General features: G+C 39.7%; 1 protein-coding gene across 1 annotated transcript in view; it reads left to right on the top strand.

Moving 5' to 3' along the window:
* The first annotated feature begins 551 nt into the window (after positions 1-551).
* Positions 552-25,149, top strand: part of TRIM69 (tripartite motif containing 69) — a 38,961-nt gene continuing 14,363 nt past the window's right edge. The window contains exons 1-3 of the mRNA XM_061158336.1: positions 552-653; positions 21,509-21,985; positions 22,817-22,912. Coding sequence (XP_061014319.1) covers positions 21,611-21,985; positions 22,817-22,912 — 471 coding nt within the window. The 5' untranslated portion in view covers positions 552-653; positions 21,509-21,610. The remainder of the gene's footprint in view (positions 654-21,508; positions 21,986-22,816; positions 22,913-25,149) is intronic.

The raw sequence follows: 25,149 nt of genomic DNA, 5'->3' as shown, positions 1-25,149 counted from the left end.
TAGTAATTGGTCAGTTCATATTTTCTCTTTCTTCCTGATTCAGTCTTGGGAGGCTGTACATTTCTAGGAATTTTTCCATTTCTTCTAGGTTGTCCATTTTATTGGCATATAATTGTACCCAGTAATCTCTTTTTCATTTTGGTTTTCATTTATTTGGGCTCTCTCTTTTTCCTGATGGGTCTGGTTAATGGTTGATCAATTTCGTTTATCTTTAAAAAAAAAAATTCTGAAGTTTCATTGATCTTTTCTGTTTTTCAAGTCCCGATTTCATTTATTTCCACTCTGATACCTTTATGATTTCTTTCCTTACACTAACTTTCGAGTTTTGTTTATTCTTCTTTTTCTAGTTCCTATATATATAAAGTTAGGTTGTTTATTTGAGATTTTTGTTATTCCTGGGGTAGGCTTGTATCACTATAAACTTCCCCCTTAGAACTGCTTTCACTGTGTCCCATAGATTTTTGGATCACTGCGTTTTCATTTTTGTTTGTCTCCAGGTACTTACTTTAAGATGTGATAATTTTATTTATTTATTTTTGGCCATGTTGCAAGGCATGTGGGATCTTAGTTTCCGGAACAAGGACTGAACCTGCATCCTCTGCATTGGAAGCACAGAGTCTTAACCACTGAACCACCAGAAGTCTTGTCTCCAGGTATGTTTTTAATTTCTTCTTTGATTTCTTCAGTGATCCATTGATTGTTTAGTAGCATATTGTTTAGCCTCCATGTGTTTTTTTCCCCTTGTAGTTGATTTCTAGTCTCATGGCATTGTGGTTGGAAAGATGCCTGATATGATTTCAGTTTTCTTAAGTTTGGTGAGACTTCCTTTGTGGCCTAGTACATTATCTATTCTGGAGAATGTTCCACGTGCACTTGAAGGAATGTGTATTCTACTGCTTTTGCATGGAATGTTCTATATATATCTGTTCAGCTGTTTTAATATAGTGTTTAAGGCAGTGTTTCCTTATTGATTTTCTGTCTAGATGATCTACTGATGTATGTGGGGTGTTAAAGTCCCCTACCATTATTATGTTACTGTTGACTTCTTCCTGTATGTCTGCTTATATTTGCTTTATGTATTTAGGTGCTCTGTGTTGGGTGGACACTTGTTATCTGTTTTTTTTTTTTTTTTTTTTAATTTTTGGCCATGCCATGTGGCTTGTGGGACATTCGTTCCCTGACTAGGGATCAAACCCTGGGCCAATGGCAGTGAAAGCAGTGAGTTGTAACCACTGGAGCACTGGAGAATCCCCATATCTATCTTTTTAATTCTAGTCATCCTAATCGGTGTGAAATGGTATCTAACTATGGCTTTGATTTGCATTTACCTTATGATGATTAACGATGCATTATTTTTAAATTACAAAATAATTTTAAAGAAGTATTTTCATGCTGAGGTTTTGAGAACTTTAACTATCTAGGTCACATGTCCCAATATCACAGAGACTAGACTCAAACCAAATCTTTCTATGGCTAATGCTTGGGCTCCATACCCTCTTTTCTAGAACAGAATCTAGGATAAAACTTCACTAGCTGCCTCTGTTGGAAAGGGAATCCTGGTCAAGATGAACCTCTGCATGGACTAATTGGTTCATTCATTTCTTATTTACTATTAGAAACTCAAATATACAAAGAGCTTTTTAGTCTCTCCATTTTTACTCTGAAAAGAAAAAAAAAGTGTTTTCTTGAGATCCTCATAATGGATCTTGGATGAAGCAGTGACCCTTTCTCGTTGGTTAATGATTTTGTGCTTCTCTTTATGTTAGCGCCGCCTGTGCTGAGCAGCAGGGGAGGGCCTGCAGGGCGGCCTTCTGACGGTCAGCTGCCAGTGGTAGAAAAGAATTCTAATAGTGTTATATCTCCTGCTCCAGTAGCCGCTGGAAGACAGGAATATACAATGGGGAAAAACAGTCTCTTCAATAAGTGGTGCTGGGAAAACTGGAGAGCTAGTGTAAAAGAATGAAATCAGAATACTTCCTAACACCAAACACAAAAATAAACTCAAAATGGATTAAAGACCTAAATGTAAGACCAGAAACTATAAAACTCTTAGAGGAAAACATAGGCAAAGACTCTTTGACATAAATTGAAGCAAGATACTCTATGACCCGCCTCCTACAATAATGGGAATAAAAACAAAAATAAACAAATAAGCCCTGAAAAGTTAAAGTGTTAGTCGCTCAGTCACATCCAACGCTTTGTGACCCACGTAGCCTTCCAGGCTCCTCTGTCCATGGGATTCTCCAGGCAAGAATACTGGAGTGGGTTGCCATTTCCTTCTCCAGGGGATCTTCCTGATCCAGAGATTGAACCTTGGTCTCCTCCATTGCAGGCAGATTCTTTACTGTCTGAGCCACCAGGGAAATTAAACTTAAAAGCTTTTGTACAGCAAAGGAAACCATAAACAAGAAGAAAAGACAATCCTCAGAATGGGAGAAAATAATTGCAAATGAAGCAACTGACAAAGGATTAATCTGCAAAATATACAAGCAGCTCATGCAGCTCAATATCAGATAAACAAACAACCCAGTCAAAAAATGGGTAGAAGACCTAAAAAGACATTTCTCCAAAGAAGACATACAGATGGCCAATAAGCACATGGAAAAGATGCTCAACATCGCTCATTGTTAGATACAATGAAAAGTGAAAGTGAAAGTCGCTCAGTTGTGTCCGATTCTTTGTGACCCCATGGACTATAACAGTCCATGGAATTCTCCAGGCCAGAATACTGGAGTGGGTAACCTTTCCCTTCTCCGTCTCCTGCACTGCAGGCAGATTCTTTGCAAATTAAAAACTACAATGAGGTATCACCTCATACAGTCAGAATGACCACCATCAAAAAATGTACGAACAATAAATGGGGGACAGGATATGGAGAAAAGGGAACCCTCTTCCACTGTCAGTGGGAATGTTAACTGATACAACCATATGGAGAACAGTATGGAGATTTCTTTAAAAACTAGGAACAGAACTACCATATGACCCAGCAATCCCACTACTGGGCATATACCCTGGGAAAACCGTAATTCAAAAAGACACATGTACCCCAATGTTCATTGCAGCACTATTTACAATAGCTAGGACATGGAAGCAACCTGGATGTCCATTGACAGGTGAATGGATAAAGCAGATGTGGTACATATATACAATGGAATATTATTCAGCCATAAAAAGGAACAAATTTGAATCAATTCTAGGGAGGTAGATGAACCTAGAGCCTGTTATAGAGTGAAGTAAGTCAGAAAGAGAAAAAAAAATTCTGTATATTAATGCACATATATGGAATCTAGAAAAATGGTACTGATGAACCTATCTGCAGGACAGGAATAAAGATGCAGACATAGAGAACAGACTTATGAACACAGCCAGGGAAGGAGAGGGTGGAACTAACTGACAGAGTAGCACTGGAACAGATACACTGTCATATGTGAAACAGCTAGCTAGTGGGAAGCTGCTGTATAATGCAGGAAGCTCAACCCAGTGCTCTGTGACAACCTAGAGGTGTGGGGTGGAGCAGGGTGGAGGGTAGGAGGGAGGTTCAAGAGGGAAGGGACAAAAAAAAAAAAAAAAAAAAAAGAGGGAAGGGACATATATATACTTACGGCTGATTGATGTTCTTGTGTGGTAGAAACCAACACAACATTGTAAAGCAATTATCCTCCAATTAAAAATAAAATTAAAATTTTTTTGATAGTATGATAGACCCATGTTGTTAAAAAGATGAATAAGATCGTATCCAAGATGGTAAAGAATCCACCTGCAATGCAGGAGACCCCAGCTTGATTCCTGGGTCAGAAGATCTGCTGGAGAAAGGGATAGGCTATCCACTCCAGTATTCGTGGGCTTCTCGGGTGGCTCAGCTGGTAAAGAATCCACCTGCAATGCAGGAGATCTGGATTCAATCCCTGGGTTGGGACGATCCCCTGGAAAAGGGAAAGGCAACCCACTCCAGTATTTTGGCCTGGAGAATTCTGGGTCGCAAAGAGTGGGACACGACTGAGTGACTTTCACTTTCACTTGTAAGAAGCTCACAACTAGTGGGGAAGAGATGTGAAAACAGTTATAATACAAAGAAAGAAAGAATGTAGTGAAGGGCCCTGCTGGTCCAGTAGTTAAGAATCTGCCCTGCAATGCAAGGGACATTGATTAGATCCCTGCTCTAAGAAGATTCCATGTGCCAAGGGGCAACTAAGCCGGTGCTCCACAATGCTGAAGCTGTGCCCTGGAGCCCAAGAACCGCAACTACTGAGCCCACGTGCCACAATGACTGAAGCCCGCCCGCCTAGAGCCCCTGCTCTGCAACAAGAGAAGCCCCCATAATGAGAAGCCTGAGCATCGCAACCAAGAGTGGCCCCTGCTCGCCACAACTAGAGAAAACCATGCAGCAATGAAGACACAGCACAGTCAGTAAATAAAAAGATCTTTAAAAAAATAAATAATAATGCAGTGAAATAAACTCTATGACAGAAATTTCTGCTAGGTGCTGCTGGGGCATAAAAGAGGAAATAACTGACTTCTCAGTAGCTTCCTTGGAGTCTCGAAGATGGAAAATTGAACTTTCAATTTATATTAAGTTCCACTGGGGTTCTTGAAGATTAATACCTCTTGTTAAGATTAATACCTCTTATAGATACTTATATCTCTTGTTATAGTTCAAGACAAAGTTAATTTGAAGGGGCATTATAAACTATTTTCTGCATCAATGTTAGTGCAATAACAATAACAATAGCTATGAGTATTTATTGGGTGCTTACTATATGCCAGATACTTTACATAAATTATCTCTTCTAATCCTCGAAACAATCCTATGAGGTATGTATTACCGTCTCTATTTTTTTTATTTATTTAAAAATTTTTTGGCCTTGCCATGTGACTTGTGGGATCTTGGTTCCTCAACCAGGGATGGCACTTGTGTCCTCTGCAGCAGAAGGGCAGAGTCCTAACCACTGGACCACCGGGGAACTCCCTATTATCTCCATTTAACATATGATAAAATTGAGGCTTGGAAAAGAAAAGCAACTTTGGCTTATGACTATATTTTCGTTTTCCACTCCCCCCCCCCGCCCCGATTACCAATTACATGGTAAAACCTGGTATGTAGTTTAAAAATTTTTTATTAGTGTATAATTGCTTTCCAATGTTGTGTTAGCTCCTGCTGTGTGACAACATGAGTCAGCCGTATGTAAACACGTATTCCCTCCCTCTGGGGCCTCCCTCCCACCCCACTGCCCCCATCCCACCCTTCTAGGTCACCACAGAGCTGGTGTGCCGTTTGTTAAACATCACTGTCTACTGCCCCCTTGCCCAAAACTTTATTTTTGAATAGTGAAATAAAATCTTGAAATGCCTTTTTGTGAGATTTTGGACCTCTTGCTAAATAGGTTTTGGAATTACAAACTTTGGAGGTGGAAGGGAAGCCTCAGGAATTCATATTTTACAGATGGAAGAACTGATCCCAGAGGAGTTAGACATCTTAGCCAACGTTACTCATCGTTCTGGAGGGAGACAAGGCTTGTCTCTCCTAACCCACTATTCTTGCCCCAGGGCCAAAGACTCAAGAATGTGCTGACTTCAATGTTTAGTACAATCACCTTTACTAAGCATTGTTAAACATTTTAACCAACAACAAAACATTCAAGATGAAACACACTTTTTTTTTTTTTTTAACTTGGGGACATGATTTCTAGGTGATCATCGGCATTTCATAGCCATTTATTTGACAAAGAACTTGCCCCAGTGAAGGTTGTGCACCGCCACGGTGAGCACAAGACTGCACAGCGCAGCGGCTGTTCGTGACTCAGGGAGGGGCAGACGCGCAGTCGGACGGTTAAAATAGTCACGCACAACATGGGCACAGGCCTACTGCGCGGCACCAATGTGTGAAGCAATGGTTCTCAGCTGGAGGATGGGTCCCACTCCCATATCCCCAGCAGACATTTGGCAAATGTCAGGAGATAATTTTGATTCTCACAACTTGGGGGAGGGGGTGGTGATACTGGCATCTAGTGAGCAGAGGCCAGAGATGCAGCTAAACATCCTCAAATTCATAGGTCAGCTCCCCAACAACAAAGACTTAGGCAGCCCAAAATGTCAACAGGGCTGAGGCTGAGGTGGTATACAGGCAGCAAAGTATTTTCTACAAGGGACTGGTTATGGGAGAGTTTACTGAAGAGATAAAAGATTGGGGTGAGGGAGGGAGGGCCCCCAGAAGAATCAGCATGCACACAGCCACAGAAGCAGGCATGCAGGCAATCGCATACACTGGTGGGAGGGTCACGGGCGTAAGGCTGGACAGCTAGGTAGGAGCTGACACAGGAGGAAGCAGGCTGAGTGGGAGGAGCCCCTGTGAGTGAGAACCACGGGTCCTGTTCTGGCGCTTCACAGGTCACTCAGGAGCACAGGCTGGGTGCCGACCGCTGCCAGCGAAAACTGTCAAAGTGTTTAAAATGAGACTTCTATCATCTTGCGTCCTTATGGTCTGGGGTTCTCCAGGCATTTTACTTTCTCAGAGACAGAGTCATTTCAGTGCATAGGTTGTTTCAATGGAATGTAAGCTCTCAGGTGGAACAGCTCTCTACTAACACCACTCAGCTGGGTCTCAACGCTGTAATGAAATCAGGAGCAGGGATGAAGTGGTTATTCCTCACGCATTAATCTTACAGGCAGATGATGACGTTCCACTTTCGGGTAGCAATGTAGGCCAGAAATGGGGATATGTGACCCTTAAGATTAGACTGCCACCTTGAATCTAAATGAGTTGTTTTCCTCTCCCGGCCAAAAAACGGTGGGCAGGGAGGCTGTTTCAATCAGGGTTTCTCTTTCTCTTAACCCAACGATGACCAAAGCAACTGACAAACTGTCACGGAATCAGCCAGACCTCGCTCTGGCCTTCCTGTATCCCCAGTTACTGAACTTTCCCTCCTTCTGTTATCTCTGGGCCCATTCTTAGCAAACTAACAAGTCACAGACTCCTGATCTGCAACCATCCTAGAGGTCTGTTGAGGTCTGGTCCAAGTGTCTATCTCTGCCCCCTGGTGGCCTGATGATAGAGCTTCATGGAGGTGAGCAACCTTTTAAGTTAGCTGGTTTCCTGAGTGTAATGTGGAAAACTGGATCACAGAAGAGGGCATGGATTTTACAGCATAAAAGAAAATTCATGGAAAAAGTTAACTTGTGGCAGTTTATAGCTTCTATATTCTTTCCAGGCCTTGGAATAATTGAGAATTTAGAGAAGAGATTATGGCAGTAAGTATTGAAATCCACCACAAACTTTTGAGAAACATTAACTAAACAAAAATATACTTTCCTTCTTAATGTAATCATGTTATTATTTTATATTGAAAAAATTTAATTTGCTCATTATGCTATCACACTTGGTATTTTACACTTAAAGTTGAATTGATTAAACATATTAAATTGAATTCCTTCAAGATCTCTTCAGAGCTAAAATAATGCAGTTATACTCTGAAGTTAGTGTTTTCTTGATTGTCATATAGATAAAAGAAGATGTTTATTCACTACAACTACAGGAAAGTAAAAAAAAAACAACTCAGATTCATCAACATGAAACTGTGACATGAATTATCATTTCCATTAGTTACCACTTCTTATATAGTTTAAATTATATGTATATTAATCATTAAGATCAGGTTCTAGTTTCCTCTATCACAGGACCTTTAGATTTGCTCTTACCCTTCTCTGTCCTTAGGTGTTGAAACAAAAAAGGTGTAAGTATCTTGTTTATAATTTCTAGAGAAAAAAGCTTCCATTATTGCCTATTTCTACTACATTCTTATTCTTTTACAGTGAGGTCAGTAAAAATAGATACTTTTTTCTAATAAGAAAAAAAATTGTGTAATTGTGAACCTCCCCTTATTTCAAAATTTCAAGCAGAAGCTGGAAAGGAGTGAATTAAATGACTTAAGATCTCTTTCAATTCTGAGCTCTGATAAGTCAAAAAATTCATAATTCTCCCTTCTTATGTGAAAATGGCAGGATTTGTGAAGCATATGTCTTGCTAGTATGGTAACTCTGCCATGTGATTTGTCCTGTACAGATGAATCATATTTCTCTGTGCTTTTGGTTAATTCTTCAGAAAATCTGCCCATCAAAGCTTTAAAAAATTACTTTGAAGTAACAAAAACTGAGAAAAAAATGCTCTTAAATATGCAACAAATGTCCTTACTAAACAACAAATTCCCTTAAATATTTTATTAATTATGATTTCAAAAATCACAATTCAAAAATCAGGAAAAAAAATCTCAGGGAAAAACTAAGTATTTCTTCTGCAAGTTTCCAAGGACTTCATTACTCCTTGCCTTTTCTCTGTTCTAGAAGAATGCGCTTGGTGAGTGGAGAAGGATGGCTTTCTTAGACAGGCTTAGAAGGATGAAATCAATCCCTGACTTGGATTTTATCCCTCTGCCTTAAGGTTAGACTTTCCATAAGGGTCTGTCAGTGGGTGTGATTTCCTAAGATTTCCAGGTAGAGCAATGTCAGAAACTTCTTTGACTTCCAATTGCATTCCTCCCTCAAGAGCAGTAGGAAGTTTTTTATAGGTTTTTTGCCTCACAAATTTGACCCATTTGATAAGTTCAACTGCATAAAACACTGGTTGGCTTTCTGGTGACTAAATGATTATTAGGATAATGGGCTCTTGGTCCTACAAACAGTTCAAACCCAGGCTTCATCACTTAATTACTAGGTAACCTTGGCGAGTCCTTTAACCTCTCTAAGCTTCAATGTCAGTTGGCGCTAGTGGTAAAGAACCCTCCTGCCAATGCAGGAGACGTAAAAGACATGGGTTCAATCCCTGAGTCGGGAAGATCCCCTGGAGGATGGCATGGCAATCACCTCCAGTATTCTTGCCTGGAGAATCCCATGGACAGAGGAGCCTGGTGGGCTATATAGCCCATAGGGTTGCAAAGAATCAAATACGACTGAAGTGACTTAACATACAATCTTCAATCTCCTTAAAAATGGAAAAATATCTATCTCATAAACTTGTTGTTGTGCAGCCACTAAGTCACGTCCAACTCTTTGCAGACTCTATATAAAGTTATATGAGGATTCATTTATACACAGTTATTTTCCACAATGAAAGATCAATAAATATTAGCTAATAAGATTAAGAGAATCCCTTGTTTTATAGCAGTGGCTATACTCTTGAAAGTCAGGATAACTGGCAAAACCTCAATTGGCAAGATGAATTCACATGAAATACATATATTTCATATCACAAAATTCACCCTTCTATGGTGTACAATTCAGTGGCTTTTTTCATATTCACAAAGTTGTACAACCATCACCATTATCTAACTTTAGAACATATTTATCACTCCAAAAGAAATTCCATACCATTAGCAATCACTCCTCATTTCCCCCTTGCTCCAGCCCTAGCAACAACTAGTCTACTTAGTTTTTCAAATTTTAGTGTTACTGGTGTACAGTTGATTTACAATGTGGTGTTAGTTTCAGTTGTATGGCGAAGTGATTCAGTTATACATACATATATATTCATTCTTTTTTAGATTATTTTCTCTTACAGGTTCTCACAGAATATTGAGTAGAGTTCCCTGTGTTATACAATTGCTGTTACACAATTATTGGTTATCTATCTTATATATGTAGTAGTGTGTGCATATTCATCCCAAGCTCTGAATTTGCCCTCCCCTTAACATTTCCCCTTTGGTAATCAAAAGTTTGTTTCTGTTTTGTAAATATGTTCATTTGTATCATTAAAAAAATTAGATTCCACATACGAGTGATATTCTATGATATTTGTCTTTCTCTGACTTACTTCATTTGGCATGATAATCTCTAGGTCCATCCATGTTGCTGCAAATGGCATCATTTCCTCCTTTTTATGGCTGAGTAATATTCCACTGTATATATATTTGGAACCAGTCGGTTGTTCCACGTCCAGTTCTACCTGTTGCTTCCTGACCTGCATACAGATTTCTCAAGAGGCAGGTCAGGTGGTCCCATCTCTTTAAGAACTTTCCAGAGTTTGTTGTGATCCACACAGTCAAAGGCTTTGGCATAGTCAATAAGGCAGAAATAGATGTTTTTCTGGAACTCTTTTGATTTTTTGATGATCCAATGGATGTTGGAAATTTGATCTCTGGTTCCTCTGCCTTTTCTAAAACCAGCTTGAATATCCGGAAGTTCACGGTTCACATATTGTTGAAACCTGGCTTGGAGAATTTTGAGCATTACTTCACTAGCGTGTGAGACGAGTGCAATCGTGCGGTAGTTTGAGCATTCTTTGGCGTTGCCTTTCTTTGGAATTGGAATGGAAACTGACCTTTTCCAGTCCCGCGGCCACTGCTGAGTTTTCCAAATTTGCTGGCATATTGAGTGCAACACTTTCACAGCATCATCTTTCAGGATTTGAAAGAGCTCAACTGGAATTCCATCACCTCCACTAGCTTTGTTCATAGTGATGCTTCCTAAGGCCCACTTGACTTCACATTTCAGGATGTCTGGCTCTAGGTGAGTGATCACCCCATCGTGATTATCTGGGTCGTGAAGACCTTTTTTGTGTAGTTCTTCTGTGTATTCTTGCCACCTCTTCTTAATATCTTCTGCTTCTGTTAGGTCCATACCATTTCTGTCCTTTATTGTGCTCATCCTTGCATGAAATGTTCCCTTGGAATCTCTAATTTTCTTGAAGAGATTTCTAGTCTTTCCCATTCTATTGTTTTCCCCTATTTTCATTAATATGTAAAAGAATGATAAATTTAAAATTCTTTCTATACAACTGTAGGAAATAAGACTAGAAATAAGAATTTGCAACATGGCTGATTCAGGTCAATGTATGGCAAAAACCACTACAATATTGTAAAGTAATTAGCCTCCAACTAATAAAAATAAATGAAAAAAAAAAAAAGAGTTTGCAACATGTTGTAGAGAATTTTGAATTCTGGGGCCCTTAAGAAAACACAAAACTTATTTTGGTAGACTATGGAGAGGAAAAAAAGATTTTTGAGCCAGAGGAGGGTTAGCAATTATCATTTCTATCAGTATTATTAACTAGATCTTGCAGCTGATTAGATGATGGAGAATGAAGAAGAAAACAGCCAAAGGTAATTCAGATTTCAAAAGTGAGATGCTGGTAGTACAATAAATAGAAACAGAGAGGTCAAGTTGGAGAGACTAACATGGAAACGTACATGACCATGTGTAAAACAGATAGTCAATGGGAATTTGCTGTATGTTTCAGGAAACTCAAACAGGGGTTCTGCACCAACCTAGAGGGGTAGGATGGGGAGGGAGATGGGAAGGAAGGAGGTTCAAAAGGGAGGGGACATATGTAAACCTATGGGCGATTCATGTTGAGGTTTGACAGAAAACAACAAAATTCTGTAAAGCAATTATCCTTCAATTCAAAAATAAATAAATTAAAAAAGAAGGAACTGATTGAGAAAGAGAGACAAGTTCTATTTAAGTCATGTTGAATTTAAAGGACACATTTGTGGGTTCAGAGATTCAGATGTGGGAGTCACATTTGTAGAAGCTGTATCTGAAGTTATGGGAACGAACAGCTCACTTGGCAAGACGAGAGTACAGAACCAGAAAAGACTTGAAGACAGTTCTGGTGATTATTACTCAGAGATAAGGAAGAGAAACCAGCTAATGCAGGGGAGTGGTCAGAGGCAAGAGAACTAGGGCAGCACTGGACCACAAGAGTCAAAGGAGAGACTCAATACATCAAGGAGAATGAAAATTAAGTTATTAAAAGAGTGTTTAGTAAATGACACAGCAAGCTTAAAGAAAACACTTTCTACAGGGTGCTGGGGTAAAGGGTCTGTTACAAGAGCAGAGATTCAGAAAGGTTACCTTAAGTAAAGAGTCATCCTGAGGATAAACATCCATCCGTCTAACGCATTTGTTGAGCCCCTACTATGGCAAGGCACTGTGTTAGGTGCAGGAATCCAGGAGAAGCCAAGGGACAGTGCTGTGGTTAATGTAACACAGTCACTCCCCGCATCTGTTTGTTTCTATAGAGTACTTCTTGTCTCGATCATCTAACTGATTCTTTCCTGACCCTACATATCTGCATTCTTTTTTTTTGGCCTTACGTTTAAAATTCATCTTCTAGATTCTGTTTTTTTATGATTCTCCATGACATGACCTTTTTGTCCCAAACTCTCCCTCATGGAAACCTTTAAGCTTCTGCTTCGATTGTCAATTTCCTGATTCTCTCTCTTGTTTCCAGAGTTAAATTCACAAGAGGTTCTGTTTTCCTATACCATCTTTTTTCATTGAGTCACATCTTGGGTTGTTGAACAGCCTATGGAATAGGTCAGAAGCCCACCTGTATTTTAATCACCTGGGAGAAGGAGTGGAGGTCACAAGCTATACGCAGACTTGACCTTTAGCATGGACTATGGGAATGACAGCAACTGTGATCAATATATCTAGTAGGTACTGGGGGTGAATCTTAGTTTAAAAATCTAGCTGTGGGAAGAATAGAGCATAGCCTTTTCTATAATACTGCTTAATATTGACTTTGAGTCCCTATACCTGTTGCTGGAAGGAAATTTAACTTGTAATCTTTGAAGAGAGGCATCCACACTGATGACTGCTGAAAGTTCATTACTTACTCTGATTAAGAAGGTATATGAAAGACATATTGAAATATCCTCCCCCTACCCTCTCCCCAGCCCTTCTCTACATACATAAAAGGACTGGATAAATGGTCAAAAACAATTTAAGTGTTGGTTTTCAAGTGTTAGAATAAAAACAGTGATTTTTTTTCTTCTTTCAGAAATTCATCCAACTCAAAACTATAAAGAGAATGAAAAACAGACAAAATAGACAAATGAAAACAGATAAAAATAGTCTGTAAGCCTGGACTACAGCCCAGTATAGTGAAAGTCAAACAGGAACATGATAATGGATGCCTAGGGATGCAGATTTTATACACTGTGAGAGTACTATTGCTCTCCAAAGAAAGTGACCCAAGACCAAAAAGCTCTTGTACTGAACAACAAGAACAGGCAAGCAGACCAAAGTTGGAGCTTTTTTTTTTTTTTTTTAAAATTTCCATTTGTCACGAAGATTTGAGGTATAGGGAAGGTGAAGCTGAACAAGGACAAATAGTCATGCCTGTAAAAAGCAGTCTGTTGGTAAGGAACAGTGAAGGACGTAGACTCTGCATTGTAAGAAACCCTGAAATGCTAATCATGGGGAAAAGCAAGGGCTGTAAGAACTCATGCACATACTGGTTCATAGAGCAAATGACCTTAAATATGGTCCTGCTTCCATCCTCTTGAAAGTCTCTTGCAAACAGCCGAGGAAGAACTCAGCTCATTTAATGTTTAAAAAAACAAAAAGTAAGTAGCATCCATAAAAAAAAAGAGTGGGGAAAAATGTCCAGAGCAAAGCACTGAGAACTTTGGAAGTAGAGAATATGAGAAGGAAATTAAGAAAAATGTGGGCTAAAGGGAGAGGCTCTTATATTTGTCTGATAGACGTTGCAGAAAGACTGAAGAAAATGGTGGAGGGGTAATATTCCAAGAGAGATGGCTCTATTAGGTCCAGGCAGGCAAGACCCAGGATTGAGGAGATCCAGTGTCAGGGGTAAAGAACACAGGCCACACAGGGCAACCAGGGAGCAAAAGTCTAGGAGCTCAAGCCAAAGCATTTGGATAGAAAGAGGTAAAAATATAAGTGTCGAAAGAGAGCAAAAGAGTCATTGATGAGTATGGAATCTGATGAATGGTGAGGCAAAGCATTTTTAGCCATGTTCTCTTGGCTAGAACAGATCTGAATATGAGTGAAATTAAGTTTACAAGTAGAGGCAAGCACAAAGTTATGACTGGTAATGCAGGGTTAGAAATGAATAGTAAAGAGTTCTGGATACTTAGATTCTTGAGGGGATGTACAGCAGGTAAGAGACAACTGAGGTCTTAGGGTCAGAATCCTTTTTGGACTCCTTTGATTCTACGACTGACTCTCAAGTCAGAGCAAATTCTGAGTTCTAGTTTTCATTTCAAGAGCATGAGAGTAACCTATGGACTAATCGTCAGGGATTCTGCCTCAGAATAAATTTTCCATTTATATTTAAGTTTTTCATCCTGTGGAGGACACAATACACAAATTGAAAAATAGTATATGTACATTTAACATTTCTTTTTCCTCCCATAATAATGTTCCTCACTTCTGTCTGCCTAAGATCTGATCTTTTGAGTCCCGTCTTATATAGCCTATATATTCCCATTGACCACACCCCCTAGTCATACATCAAGGACCCATCTACCATGCTCTCCTAAAACATACTTAGCTCTACTATACAAATTATCCTCCTGTTTTGAGGAGGTTTCATCTCAGTCTCCATTTCTGTACTCCTGAATCAGAGCCTTTCAGCCTTAGCATTTAGGAAAGGGTAAGAATACACAGCCCACTCCAGTATTCTTGCCTGGAGAACCCCGTGGACAGGGGAGCCTGGCGGGCTGCTGTCCACGGGGTCGCACCGAGTCGGACACGACTGAAGCGACTTAGCAAGAACACACAGAGTTGGTAATGGCATACGCTGGGAGCAGCCGATCTTGGCATTTGGAAGTCTAAGCTAGGGGCAAAGTCATTTCAGGAACCCTGGAGGAAAACTCTGGAAGAAGGAGAGCCCTGGGCTGTCAATGGTGACAAGGTCCTCCACACAGCTAAGTCAGACAGATCCCACAGCGCCCTGAGACTCCAGAAGTTCAGTTCTGGTAAAGATATGGCCTGTGAGATGGAACTCCAGACTTGGTTTCAGGCCACCCTCTCCTTGCTGATTCCAGGACAGAGACAGGCTCAACCCAAGGCTAGTGCTCAGATGAGGAAGAAAGAATAAAGGTGAGTGGAGTGGGCAGGGAAGTGCCACTGCTAGACCTGGGCAAGGCTCCCACTCTGACCCTCCTCCAGCTATATTCCTCTTTATAAGATAAAGAGTCCATGTCTGGACACAGAGCACACGCTCCCTCCCATAAATATTTTAAATTACATGCCATGCACCCAGGACTCTTAAAATTCTCTATTCAAGAGATTCTGTGTCCACTGTTAGGACCTCCATAGCTCCCATAGGCAACTGCGTGCCCAAAGGGCAGCCGTGTATAGGGGTGTGTGTGTATGCACGTATGGAGCTTTGTTGTGTGGACTAGGTTGTCCACATACATGCTTATGAAGTATGGGATAGGGTAAGGGAGTTGGGAGGTTAAGAAAAATGGGCCAGGGACTTCGAGTAGTGCTTTGCCATGACCTACAAATGCAAGTGAAAACCCAGATGTGAGCAGTTCAAGGGCAGAGCCTCTATCTTACCCACTTCTATGCCCTAACAAGTTTGGGCATTAGAACAGAGCTGGAATTATTTAATGTTTACTTCATCAGACTCTTAGGTACTGATATCAAATCCACTTCTGCTGGTTACTATTTAATAATAGCAGCTATAATACTGTGAATCATTTATTCTGGGAAACATCTGGCAATACTGTGAACCATTTATCCTGGAAAACCTGCCACTAGAAAACATCTTGAAATGCCAGTTAAAATGTAACAAACATCCTTTGTAATGCATACCTGAGGGTACAAGAAAGTAAAGAGAAATTCCAAAGAATACAGACTGGAAAGCAGTGAGATGGGCTGGAGTCATTGAGAGCTGTATCAGCACTGAGAGTTTTTGTGTATCTCAGGAAAACCCAGATTTAACAATTAAAAAAAAAAATTTATTTATTTATTTTAACTTGTGGAAAATTGATTTAACAATCTTTAGACCCACATAAAGTAGGGAGTTGGACCTCAGACCCTTAAACAATGGTAACACATTTGAAGGGTTACATCCTCAGTGAAGGAGTGACAAAGAAAAATAATAAAGGACCTTTACTATCTTGATCTGGGGTCTGAGTGATAAACAAGAGTGTCCGCGGAGAATTTTTAACCACAAGCTTGCCCTCCTACAGGGTTAGGCTTAAAATTTACAATCCCCTCTATGACCTAGCTAGTGGTACAGAACCCTCCTGCCAATGTAGGAGATGTAAGAGAAGCAGGTTCTATCCCTGGGTCAGGAGGATCCCCTGGAGGAGGGTATGGCAACCCACTTCAGTATGCTTGTCTGGAGAATCCCATGGACAGAGGAGCCTGGCAGGCTACAGTCCACAGGGTCACAAAGAGTCAGACACGACTGAAGCAAGTTATTTAGCATGCACGCTATGAGCTACAGATTTGAAACCAATAATATTAACATAAAATGGCAGAGGGTTGGTGTAATTTGGATCTCCAAGCAGAAATAAACACGGATATTCCCTGTAGGGACTTACCTTTAATCTAGGCAAAATATAAAACAGAAGAGATTTATAAACTAAATTATACTAAATTACACTGCTGCTGCTGCTAAATCGCTTCAGTCGTGTCCAACTCTGTGCAACCCACCAGGCTCCCCTGTCCATAGGATTTTCCAGGCAAGAGTACTGGAGTGTGTTGCCATTGCCTTCTCTGAAATTACACTGAATTACACTAAAATTAAGGACTTCTTTTCATGGCAAGACACTATAACAGGTATGAAAAGACAAGCCATATACCAGAGGTGGGAGAAGATATTTACAAAACAACCAAAATAGAACTAGTACCTGGAATATATAGAGAACTACTCTGAATCAATAAGACAAACAGCTCATTAGAAAAATGAACAAAAGACTTAAGACACTTCTCTAAACAAAAGATGACCCACAAGTATGTGAAAAATGTTAAACTGCATTAGTTAATCACAAAAATGCAAACTAAAGCTATACTGAGGTACCATTACACATCAGTTGGTTTGTTATAAGACAGAAAATATGACAAAAATAGATGTTGGTGAGGATGTGGAGCAACCAAAATGTTCATGTTCTGCTAGTAGAGTATAAATTGCTACCATTGTTTTGGCAAACAGTTTGGTATTATGTGGTAAAGGTAAAGGTGTTCATACCTCATGATCTATCAATGCTATTTCCACATGTATAATGTTTACACATGTCCACAAAAAAATACAGAAAAGACATACAATAACACATGTAAGAATGTTATTAATAGCATTGTGCATTTTTTTTTACAAATTGAAGGCAACCCTGCTCTGTGCAAATATATTGGTCTCATTTCCCCAAAAGTATTTGCTTACTTTGTGTCTCTGTGCCACATTTTGATAATTCTTATAATATTTCAAGCTTTTAATTTAGTATACTAATATCTGAGATATTACATATTATTATATAATATGTAATTATATGTATTATTAAATTTCTAGCACAGATATTATATTATTTGTGATTAGTGATCTTTGATGTTATTGTTGTAACTGTTCTGAGGCCCCACAGATCACACTCGCATAAGACAAGGACACTTAATAAATGCTGTGTGTGTTCTGACTGCTACAGATGGGCCATTCCTTTGTCTCTCTCCTTTTCCCTGGGCCTGCCTATTTCCTGAGACATAGCAATATTGATATTTGGCTGACTAATAACCCTACAATGACCTCTAAGTGTTCAAAGGGAAGGAAGAGTCACATGTCTCTCACCTTAAATCAAAAGCTATAAAAGATTTAAGCCTTGGTGAGGAAGGCATGTCAAAAGCCAAGACAGGCTGAAAGCTGGGCTTCCTGTGCCACATGGCCAACTTGGGAAGGCAAAGAAAAATTTCTTGAAGGAAACTAAAAGTGCGAGTCCAATAAGCTGTGAAAAGTGAAAAAGCGAAGACAGCATTACTGCCAATAATGGAGGAAGTTTTGGGGGTCTGGGTAAGAGATCAAACCAGCCACAACAACCCCTAAGTCAAAGCCTTCATCCAAGCAGGGCCCTAACTCTCTTCGATTTCAGGAAGGCTGAGAGAGGTGAGGGAGCTGCAGAAGAAGAGTCTGAGCCTAGCCGAGGGGGACACACAGCTCCAGGAACCATCTCTAAGACATGAAAGTTCCAGGTGAAGCAGCCAGTGCTGAGGTAGAAGCTACAGCAAACTGTTCACAAGCTCTCACTAAGATCATTAGTGAGAGTGGTCACACTAAACAACAGATTCTCAGTGTAGATGAAGCAGCCTTATATTGGAAGAAGATGCTACTGAGGACTGACCCAGCTAGAGGGGTAGTCAGTGGCTGGCTCCCTAGTTTTCAAAGGCCAGGATGTGTCTCCTGCTAAGGGCGAATGCAGCTGGTAACTTTAAGTTGAAGCCAGTGCTCATTTACCATTCTGAAAATCCTAGGGCCCTTAGGATTTACATAAATCCACTCTGCCGGTGTTCTATAAACAAAACCTAGATGACAACACATCTGCCGACAACATGGTTTACTGAATATTTTAAACCCACTCTTAAGATCTACTGCTCAGAAAAAGATTCTTTTCAAAATATCATTGATAATTTGTCTGATTACTCAAGAACTCTGATTGAGATGTACAATGAGATTCATGTTGTTTTCATGCCTGCCAACAGGACATGGAACAAGGATAATTTCAACTTATAAGTTTTGCCATTTGAGAAATACATTTCATAAGGCTATAACTGCATTAGATAGTGATTCCTCTGATAGATCTGGGCAAAGCAGATTGATAGCCTTCTGGAAGGGATTCACCACTGTAGATGCCATTAAGAACACTGATGATTTGTGGGGAGAGGTCAAACTATCAGCATACACAGGAATTTGGAAGAAGTTGACTAAAACCCACAAGGAAGACTTTGAGGGGTTCAAAATTTCAGTGGAGGAAGTACCTGCAGATGTGGTGGAATATCAAGAGAACTAGAACTGGAAGTGGAGCCTAAAGATATGACTCAATTAACTGCAGTTTCATGGAACTAAAGAGCTTCTTGATCAAGGTGAAAGAGGAGAGAGAAAAAGGTGGCTTAAAACTCAACATTCAGAAAACTAAGATCATGCATCCAGTCCCATCACTTCATGGCAAATAGATGGGGAAAAAATGGAAACAGTGACAGACTTTCTTTTCTTGGGCTCCAAAATCACTGTGGATGGTGACTGTAATGATGAAATTAAAAGACATTTGCTCCTTGGAAGAAAAGCTATGACAAACCTAGACAGTGTATTAAAAAGCAGAGACATTACTTTGCCGAAAAAGGTCTGTATTATAGTCAAAGTTATGGTTTTTCCAGTAGTCGTGTACGGATGTGAGAGTTGGACCATAAAGAAGGCTGAGCACTGAAAAATTGATGCTTTCAAACTGTGGTGCTGGAGAAGACTCTTGAGAGTGTCTTGGACAGCAAGGAAATCAAACCAGTCAATCCTAAAGGAAATCAACCCTGAATATTCATTGGAAGGATTGATGCTGAAGCTGAAGCTTCAATACTTTGGCCACCTGGTGCAAAAAGCCAACTCATTTGAAAAGACCCTGATGCTGGGAAAGACTGAGGGCAGGAGGAGAAGGGGATGACAGAGGATGAGATGGTTGAATGGCATCACTGACTCAATGCACAAGAGTTTGAGCAAACGCTGGGAGACAGTGAAGGACAGGGAAGCCTGGTGTGCTGCAGCCCATGGAGTTGCAAAGAGTGGGACACAACTGATGCACTGAACAACAAAAACAACTGGCGGTCTAGTGGCAGTCACCTTCCAATGCAGGGGATGTGGGTTTGATTCCTGGTCAGGGAGCTGAGATCCCACATGCCTGGCGGCCAAAAAACCAAAACATAAAACAGAAGCAATATTATAACAAATTCAACAAAGACTTCAAAAATGGTCCACATTAAAAAACAAACAAACAGACAAAAAACAACTCTAACAGAGAAGTTGCCTGTTATGGATGAGGGAAAAACGTGGTTTCTTGAGGTAAAATCTATTCCAGCTGAAGATGCCGTGAAGAGTGTTGAAATAACAACAAAGTATTTAGACTATGAAATAAAATTAGTGATAAAGCAGAGGCAAGGTTTGAGAGGACTGACTGCAATTTTGAAAGAAGTTCTAGTGTGAGTAAAATGCTATCAAACAGTGCCGCATGCTAAAGAGAAGTCATTCGTGAAAGGAAGAGCCAATCAACGCAGCAAACTTCACTACTTATTCCAAGAAACCTCCACAGCCACCCCAGCCTTCAGCAACCATCACCCTGAACAGTCAGCAGCCATCAACACAGAGGCAAGACTCTCCACTAGCAAAAAGACTCCACTTGTTGAAGGCTCAAATGATGGTTAGCATATTTTAACAAAAAAGTATTTTTAATTAAGATAAAAATTTTTTAGTCATCATGCTATTGTACATGTAATAGATTACAGTAATAACTTTCATATGCACTGGGAAACCAAAAATTTCATGTGATTCACTTTACTCTGATATTCATTTTATTGTGGTCACCTGGAACCCAACTCACAATATCTCCAACATATGTCTGTATATAATATAAAAGAACATGAGTAGGAATGTTCCTAGCAACACTATTTATAATAGCTCCACACTGGTAACTACTCAAAAAGTTTATCAACAATATAACAGAGAAATAAATTATGGTATATTTACACACTGGATATTACACAGCAATGAGGATGAATGGATCAAAACTATATAGAATATGAATAAATTCCAAAAATATAATGTTGACAAAAGAGGTCAGCAACAAAAGATTTATATAAAATTAAAAAACAGGTAAAACTAGTACATTGTGTTGGAAATCAGGATGGGGGTCAGTCTTAATGAGGGATAGTGACTTGAAGCAGGCATACAGGGGGACTTCTGGGATGCTGAAAATGTTTTTCTTTTTTTAATGCTGTTTTCAATTTTATTCTTTTTTCAAATTAACTTTTTATTTTATATTGAAGTATAGCCAATTAGCACTGTGACAGCTTCAGGTGGACACTGAAGGGACTCTCAGTCCATATACATGTATCCATTCTCCGCCAATCTCCCCACTCCCATCCAGACTGCCACATAACTTTGAGCAGAGTTCCCTGAGCTATACAGTAGGACCTTGTTGGTTATCCTGAAAATGCTTTGTTTCTTGATCAGGGTCATGATTACACAGATATATTCATTTTGTGAAAAGTCATTGATCTGTATACCCTTATGATTCTACATTTTCTGTATAAATGTTATTTCTGGAATGTGTTTTTTTAAAAAGGAAGGGTGAAGGGCCTGGATGATATTATGGTTGATGGTATTATGCCAACAACTGAGGAATCTGACAGATCTTTCAATTCTTTGCACATGACTTCCAGAAAACAAAATGAAAGGTAATAACTAATAGACCAGATGTTTAAAGTAAAACTTTCAACTGATACAAGGAGAAAGTGAGTGGAAGAAGTGATATACAATGAAACACATTTCTTTGACTGGGTACTCTTTCTTCTTCTGCCTTGGTTCTCTATTAAAGATTAATAATGTTGGGAGTAGAATAAACTCTGATGTTAGAGAACACTGCATTTACTGATCACTTTCAAAGAAGAGATGATAGTGCTTTTACTCTGGCTGCACCAATTCTCAGCTCCTTTAGGAACAGAGCCCACTACCCTGAAATGCTGAAGTGAGCAACAAGAAAGAGAAACTCATTTTAGCTGTTCTTTTTCAAAGGTATCTTCCAACCTCTCCTCCAACACTGACTCAGACAGCTACGGTGAAGTGAATGATTTGATCACCCAAATATCCTCCAAAGTGCAGATACAAGATATTACTATGGAATTACACTGCCCACTGTGTAATGACTGGTTTCGTGATCCACTAATGCTAAGCTGTGGCCACAACTTCTGCCAATCTTGTATCCAAAATTTTTGGAAGCAGCAAGCAAATGAAACATTCTGTCCTGAGTGTAAGATGTTATGTCAGTACAGCAACTGTACATTTAACCTTGTACTGGAGAAGCTAGTAGAGAAGATTAAGAAGCTACCCCTGCTCAAGGGCCATCCACGGTGCCCAGAGCATGGAGAGAACCTGAAACTGTTCAGTAAGCCAGACGGGAGACTAATTTGCTTTCAATGCAAAGATGCTCGATTGTCTGTGGGGCAGTCTAAAGAATTCCTGCAGATCTCTGATGCTGTCCGTTTCTTCACGGTGGGTGAGCCCTGGGTCTTGAACAGTCTTGAGCAATTCCTTAGGAAGGCTGGGAAAAATCATTTGTTGGACTTCTTTCAATACCACCCCTTCATTCAAGTGATTATTAGAAAGCTCAGAGTGCTCAAAAAATACAACGTATCTTGCAAAGTTCTTTCTCTGCAGTTGTCAATTATAGGGAAGCAGTAAAGGAGCTCTGGCCTACTTCCTCAATCAATCAAACATTTACCTAAACCTAGCCTTGACAGCATTCTACCAGAACACTGTACAGAACATGGACATGTAAAATATTGCTTTTGTTATAAAAGTCTTGAAATTTAGACAAGTTTAAAGTGAACAAAACAACAGAAGGAATATAAGACAGTCTACTGCTGAGAGCTAAATTTTTGCCACATTTGTAATTCACAAATGTTTAGAATTTCAGAGATTAGAGAAAACTGAAATGGTCAGGGGAGGCATGGTGAAAGAAAGCTTGAACGGGGGGCAATTATTTGAATTGACAGAAGGAAGAAACAAGTGTTCTCAGAACAATGTAAGTAAAAGTAGAGATAGCAAGAACAGTATAAATATAGTAGAAAATGTACAGAGTTCTGTTATCTTCCTCAAAGCCCTGTAGTTAGCTAACAGGAAGATAAAACTTAGTTTTTCTGCAGTTTGTAATTTTCTTCACAATTTTTGGAAGAGACAGGAATTATGATACGAGGGAAAAGGAGACTTTTGTAGCAGGAGCTTGCTTTCTTTCCCCCTGACACCCTGGGGCTTTGGGGTAGATGTTCCTTATGGCCCTTTATCTCCCAATTAGCAGGGGTTAATTCTTTATGGTATCCCTAGGAGGAGCTTACCATCCATCAGGGTCAACTGGAGGCAACCCTGAAGGAGCTTCAGTCCCTGAAGAATATGCAGAAAGATGCTATTGCTGCTCACAAGGTGAGGAACAGGGTAGACGGATCATGAGACAGAACTGGAATTGTACCCTCCTTGTAACTTCAGCTATGTGGGTGGAAAGGTATCTTTACATATATAACAAAACGCTAAATGGCACCTGGGCTATAGAAGTAGAAAACAGACATTGTAAGAGTGGGAAGAAATATGGCAGAGGACTAGGTTCCCAATAGCTGATCAACAGAGAGAGCAGACTGACCTTTCCCCTAGATAAGCCGATCCTTTTCGTGGTGCAGTCACTAGGTGACTGCTATGGGGCTGTGATCTGTCTGATCTTTCCTATTATCTATGGCAAAATAAGGAATTTATTTTTAAAAAATCCACTAAAGATTGCAATGTTCAAAGAAATACCTTTCTTTTCTTTGGGTTTAAAACCAGGCATCTCTGAACCAAAGTCTCTTAGATTGCTGGCTTTCTCTCTGATCTAATCCTTCTTAGCTTTTCCCAAACTAAATAAAACTACTGCTTATACTTTCAACTTTACAGGAGCTCTAGGACAACACTAATGGTTAGGGACTTGGCAAATCAGTTCCTAGGTTGGGGGAATAATTTGGGAGTTCTGTTTCTTCATTAATTATTCTATAGAGGAGAGTCTTCTCTGGCATTTGGCTTCTGGAAGAAGAAATAAATATAATGAGGGAAAGAAGAAGGATAGATGGAAATAATGATGTCTCAAGAGAATCGTGTTCCTGTTCTAAGAGTTCTTAGTTCAGCTATTACAGTCAACACTCATTCATTCAACAAATATTTGAGTGGTGCAGGATTATGCTAGATATTGTATTCCAACTATGGTGGGAGACAGATGTTAATTAAATAATCCCACCAATAATAAAACATCACTGTGATAATTACTACAAATTACTATAAATATACAGTATATCAGAGTATATAAATGGAGAACCTAATCTAGACTGAAGTCACTAAAAATTGAAATTAAAAATTTCTTATTAAAAATTGAGAATTTAAAGGATAAGTGTTATCTTTAGCCAAGTGAACTGGGTGAGGGGAATATGAAGGAAATGGCCTGGAGAATGTTCTATGAAGAGGAAAGAGCATTACAGAAAAGTTCTTGATACAGGAAGCTACTTACTATGTTAAACAGAAAGAAGGCCAATTAAGATGGATCTTGGTAGGCAAGATGAGACCGAAAAGGCAGATAAGGCCTAATCATGTAGGCCCTTGTAGATAAAGTTATGAATTTTGAATTTCATTCTGTGCATAATTGAGAAGTCATTAAAGGGTTTAAACAGGACATGGTCTCATCTCATTTTGAAAGCATCAGTCTGGTGGCTGTGGGAGTGTGGACTGGAGAAAGGCAATGACAAGGATAATGGTTAGAAGACGACTACTGTGGTGATCCCAGGGAACGATGATGGCTTGGACTAAAAAGGCAGTAGAGACCGAAAGAAATAAACAGCTTCAGCATATGCTTTGGAAATAAAAACTACCTGCATGTGGTGACTGATTAGATATGAGAGGCGAGTGGTGATATCAAATAGACAGTTGGATATATGAATCTGGAGTTCAGAAGTTGGTCTAGGCTGAAAAGAAGTCAGTGTACAGACTACACTTCAAAGTTGTGAGAGCAGAGGCTCTTACCGAGAATGAGAGTGTAGAATGGGAAAGGTAAAGAGCCTAGGACAGAATATCAAGTCATCTAATATTCAAAGCTTGGTTAGAGACACAACTAACAAATGAGACTGAGAAATAGTGGTGAAATAGGTAAAAGGAAAAATGGAAATGTCTGACCTAGAAGACAGTGAGAGTTAAGACTATTTTAAAGAGTACAATTACAGTGGTTGACCATAGAATATAAGCTGGATAAGAGGGGACATGAAGACAGAGAAGTTGATGAACAGAAATGGAGGGGTCAATGAATAGGAGGATTCTATGAAATCCAGTAACTGTTGCAACAGTGGAACCTGGGTAGGTAAACATAAACAGTAATTCTGGAGATGGTACAATTGCCGGGGAAGATAAAACCCTCAGTGTGATTAAAAGAATGAGTAGATAAAGGTAAAAATCACTAGAAATGATGATGAGGAACTGAGAAGCCAGGCTGTCAGATGGCTTACCCATGAGGAAGCTGAAGTCACCTAGGAAAAGAGCTCCAGTGTAGCAGCTATCAATTTCAGGTGCTTCAGACATTGCCCATCTCTGGCTTCTTTTGTATTGTCCTGGCAGCAGGAATGGTACCTCCTCCAGTTCCGATTTCTTAAAAA

The sequence above is a fragment of the Dama dama genome, chromosome 12 (assembly GCF_033118175.1).
Source record: "Dama dama isolate Ldn47 chromosome 12, ASM3311817v1, whole genome shotgun sequence".
NCBI lineage: Eukaryota > Metazoa > Chordata > Mammalia > Artiodactyla > Cervidae > Dama > Dama dama.
This window is presented reverse-complemented; position numbering and strand designations above follow the sequence as displayed.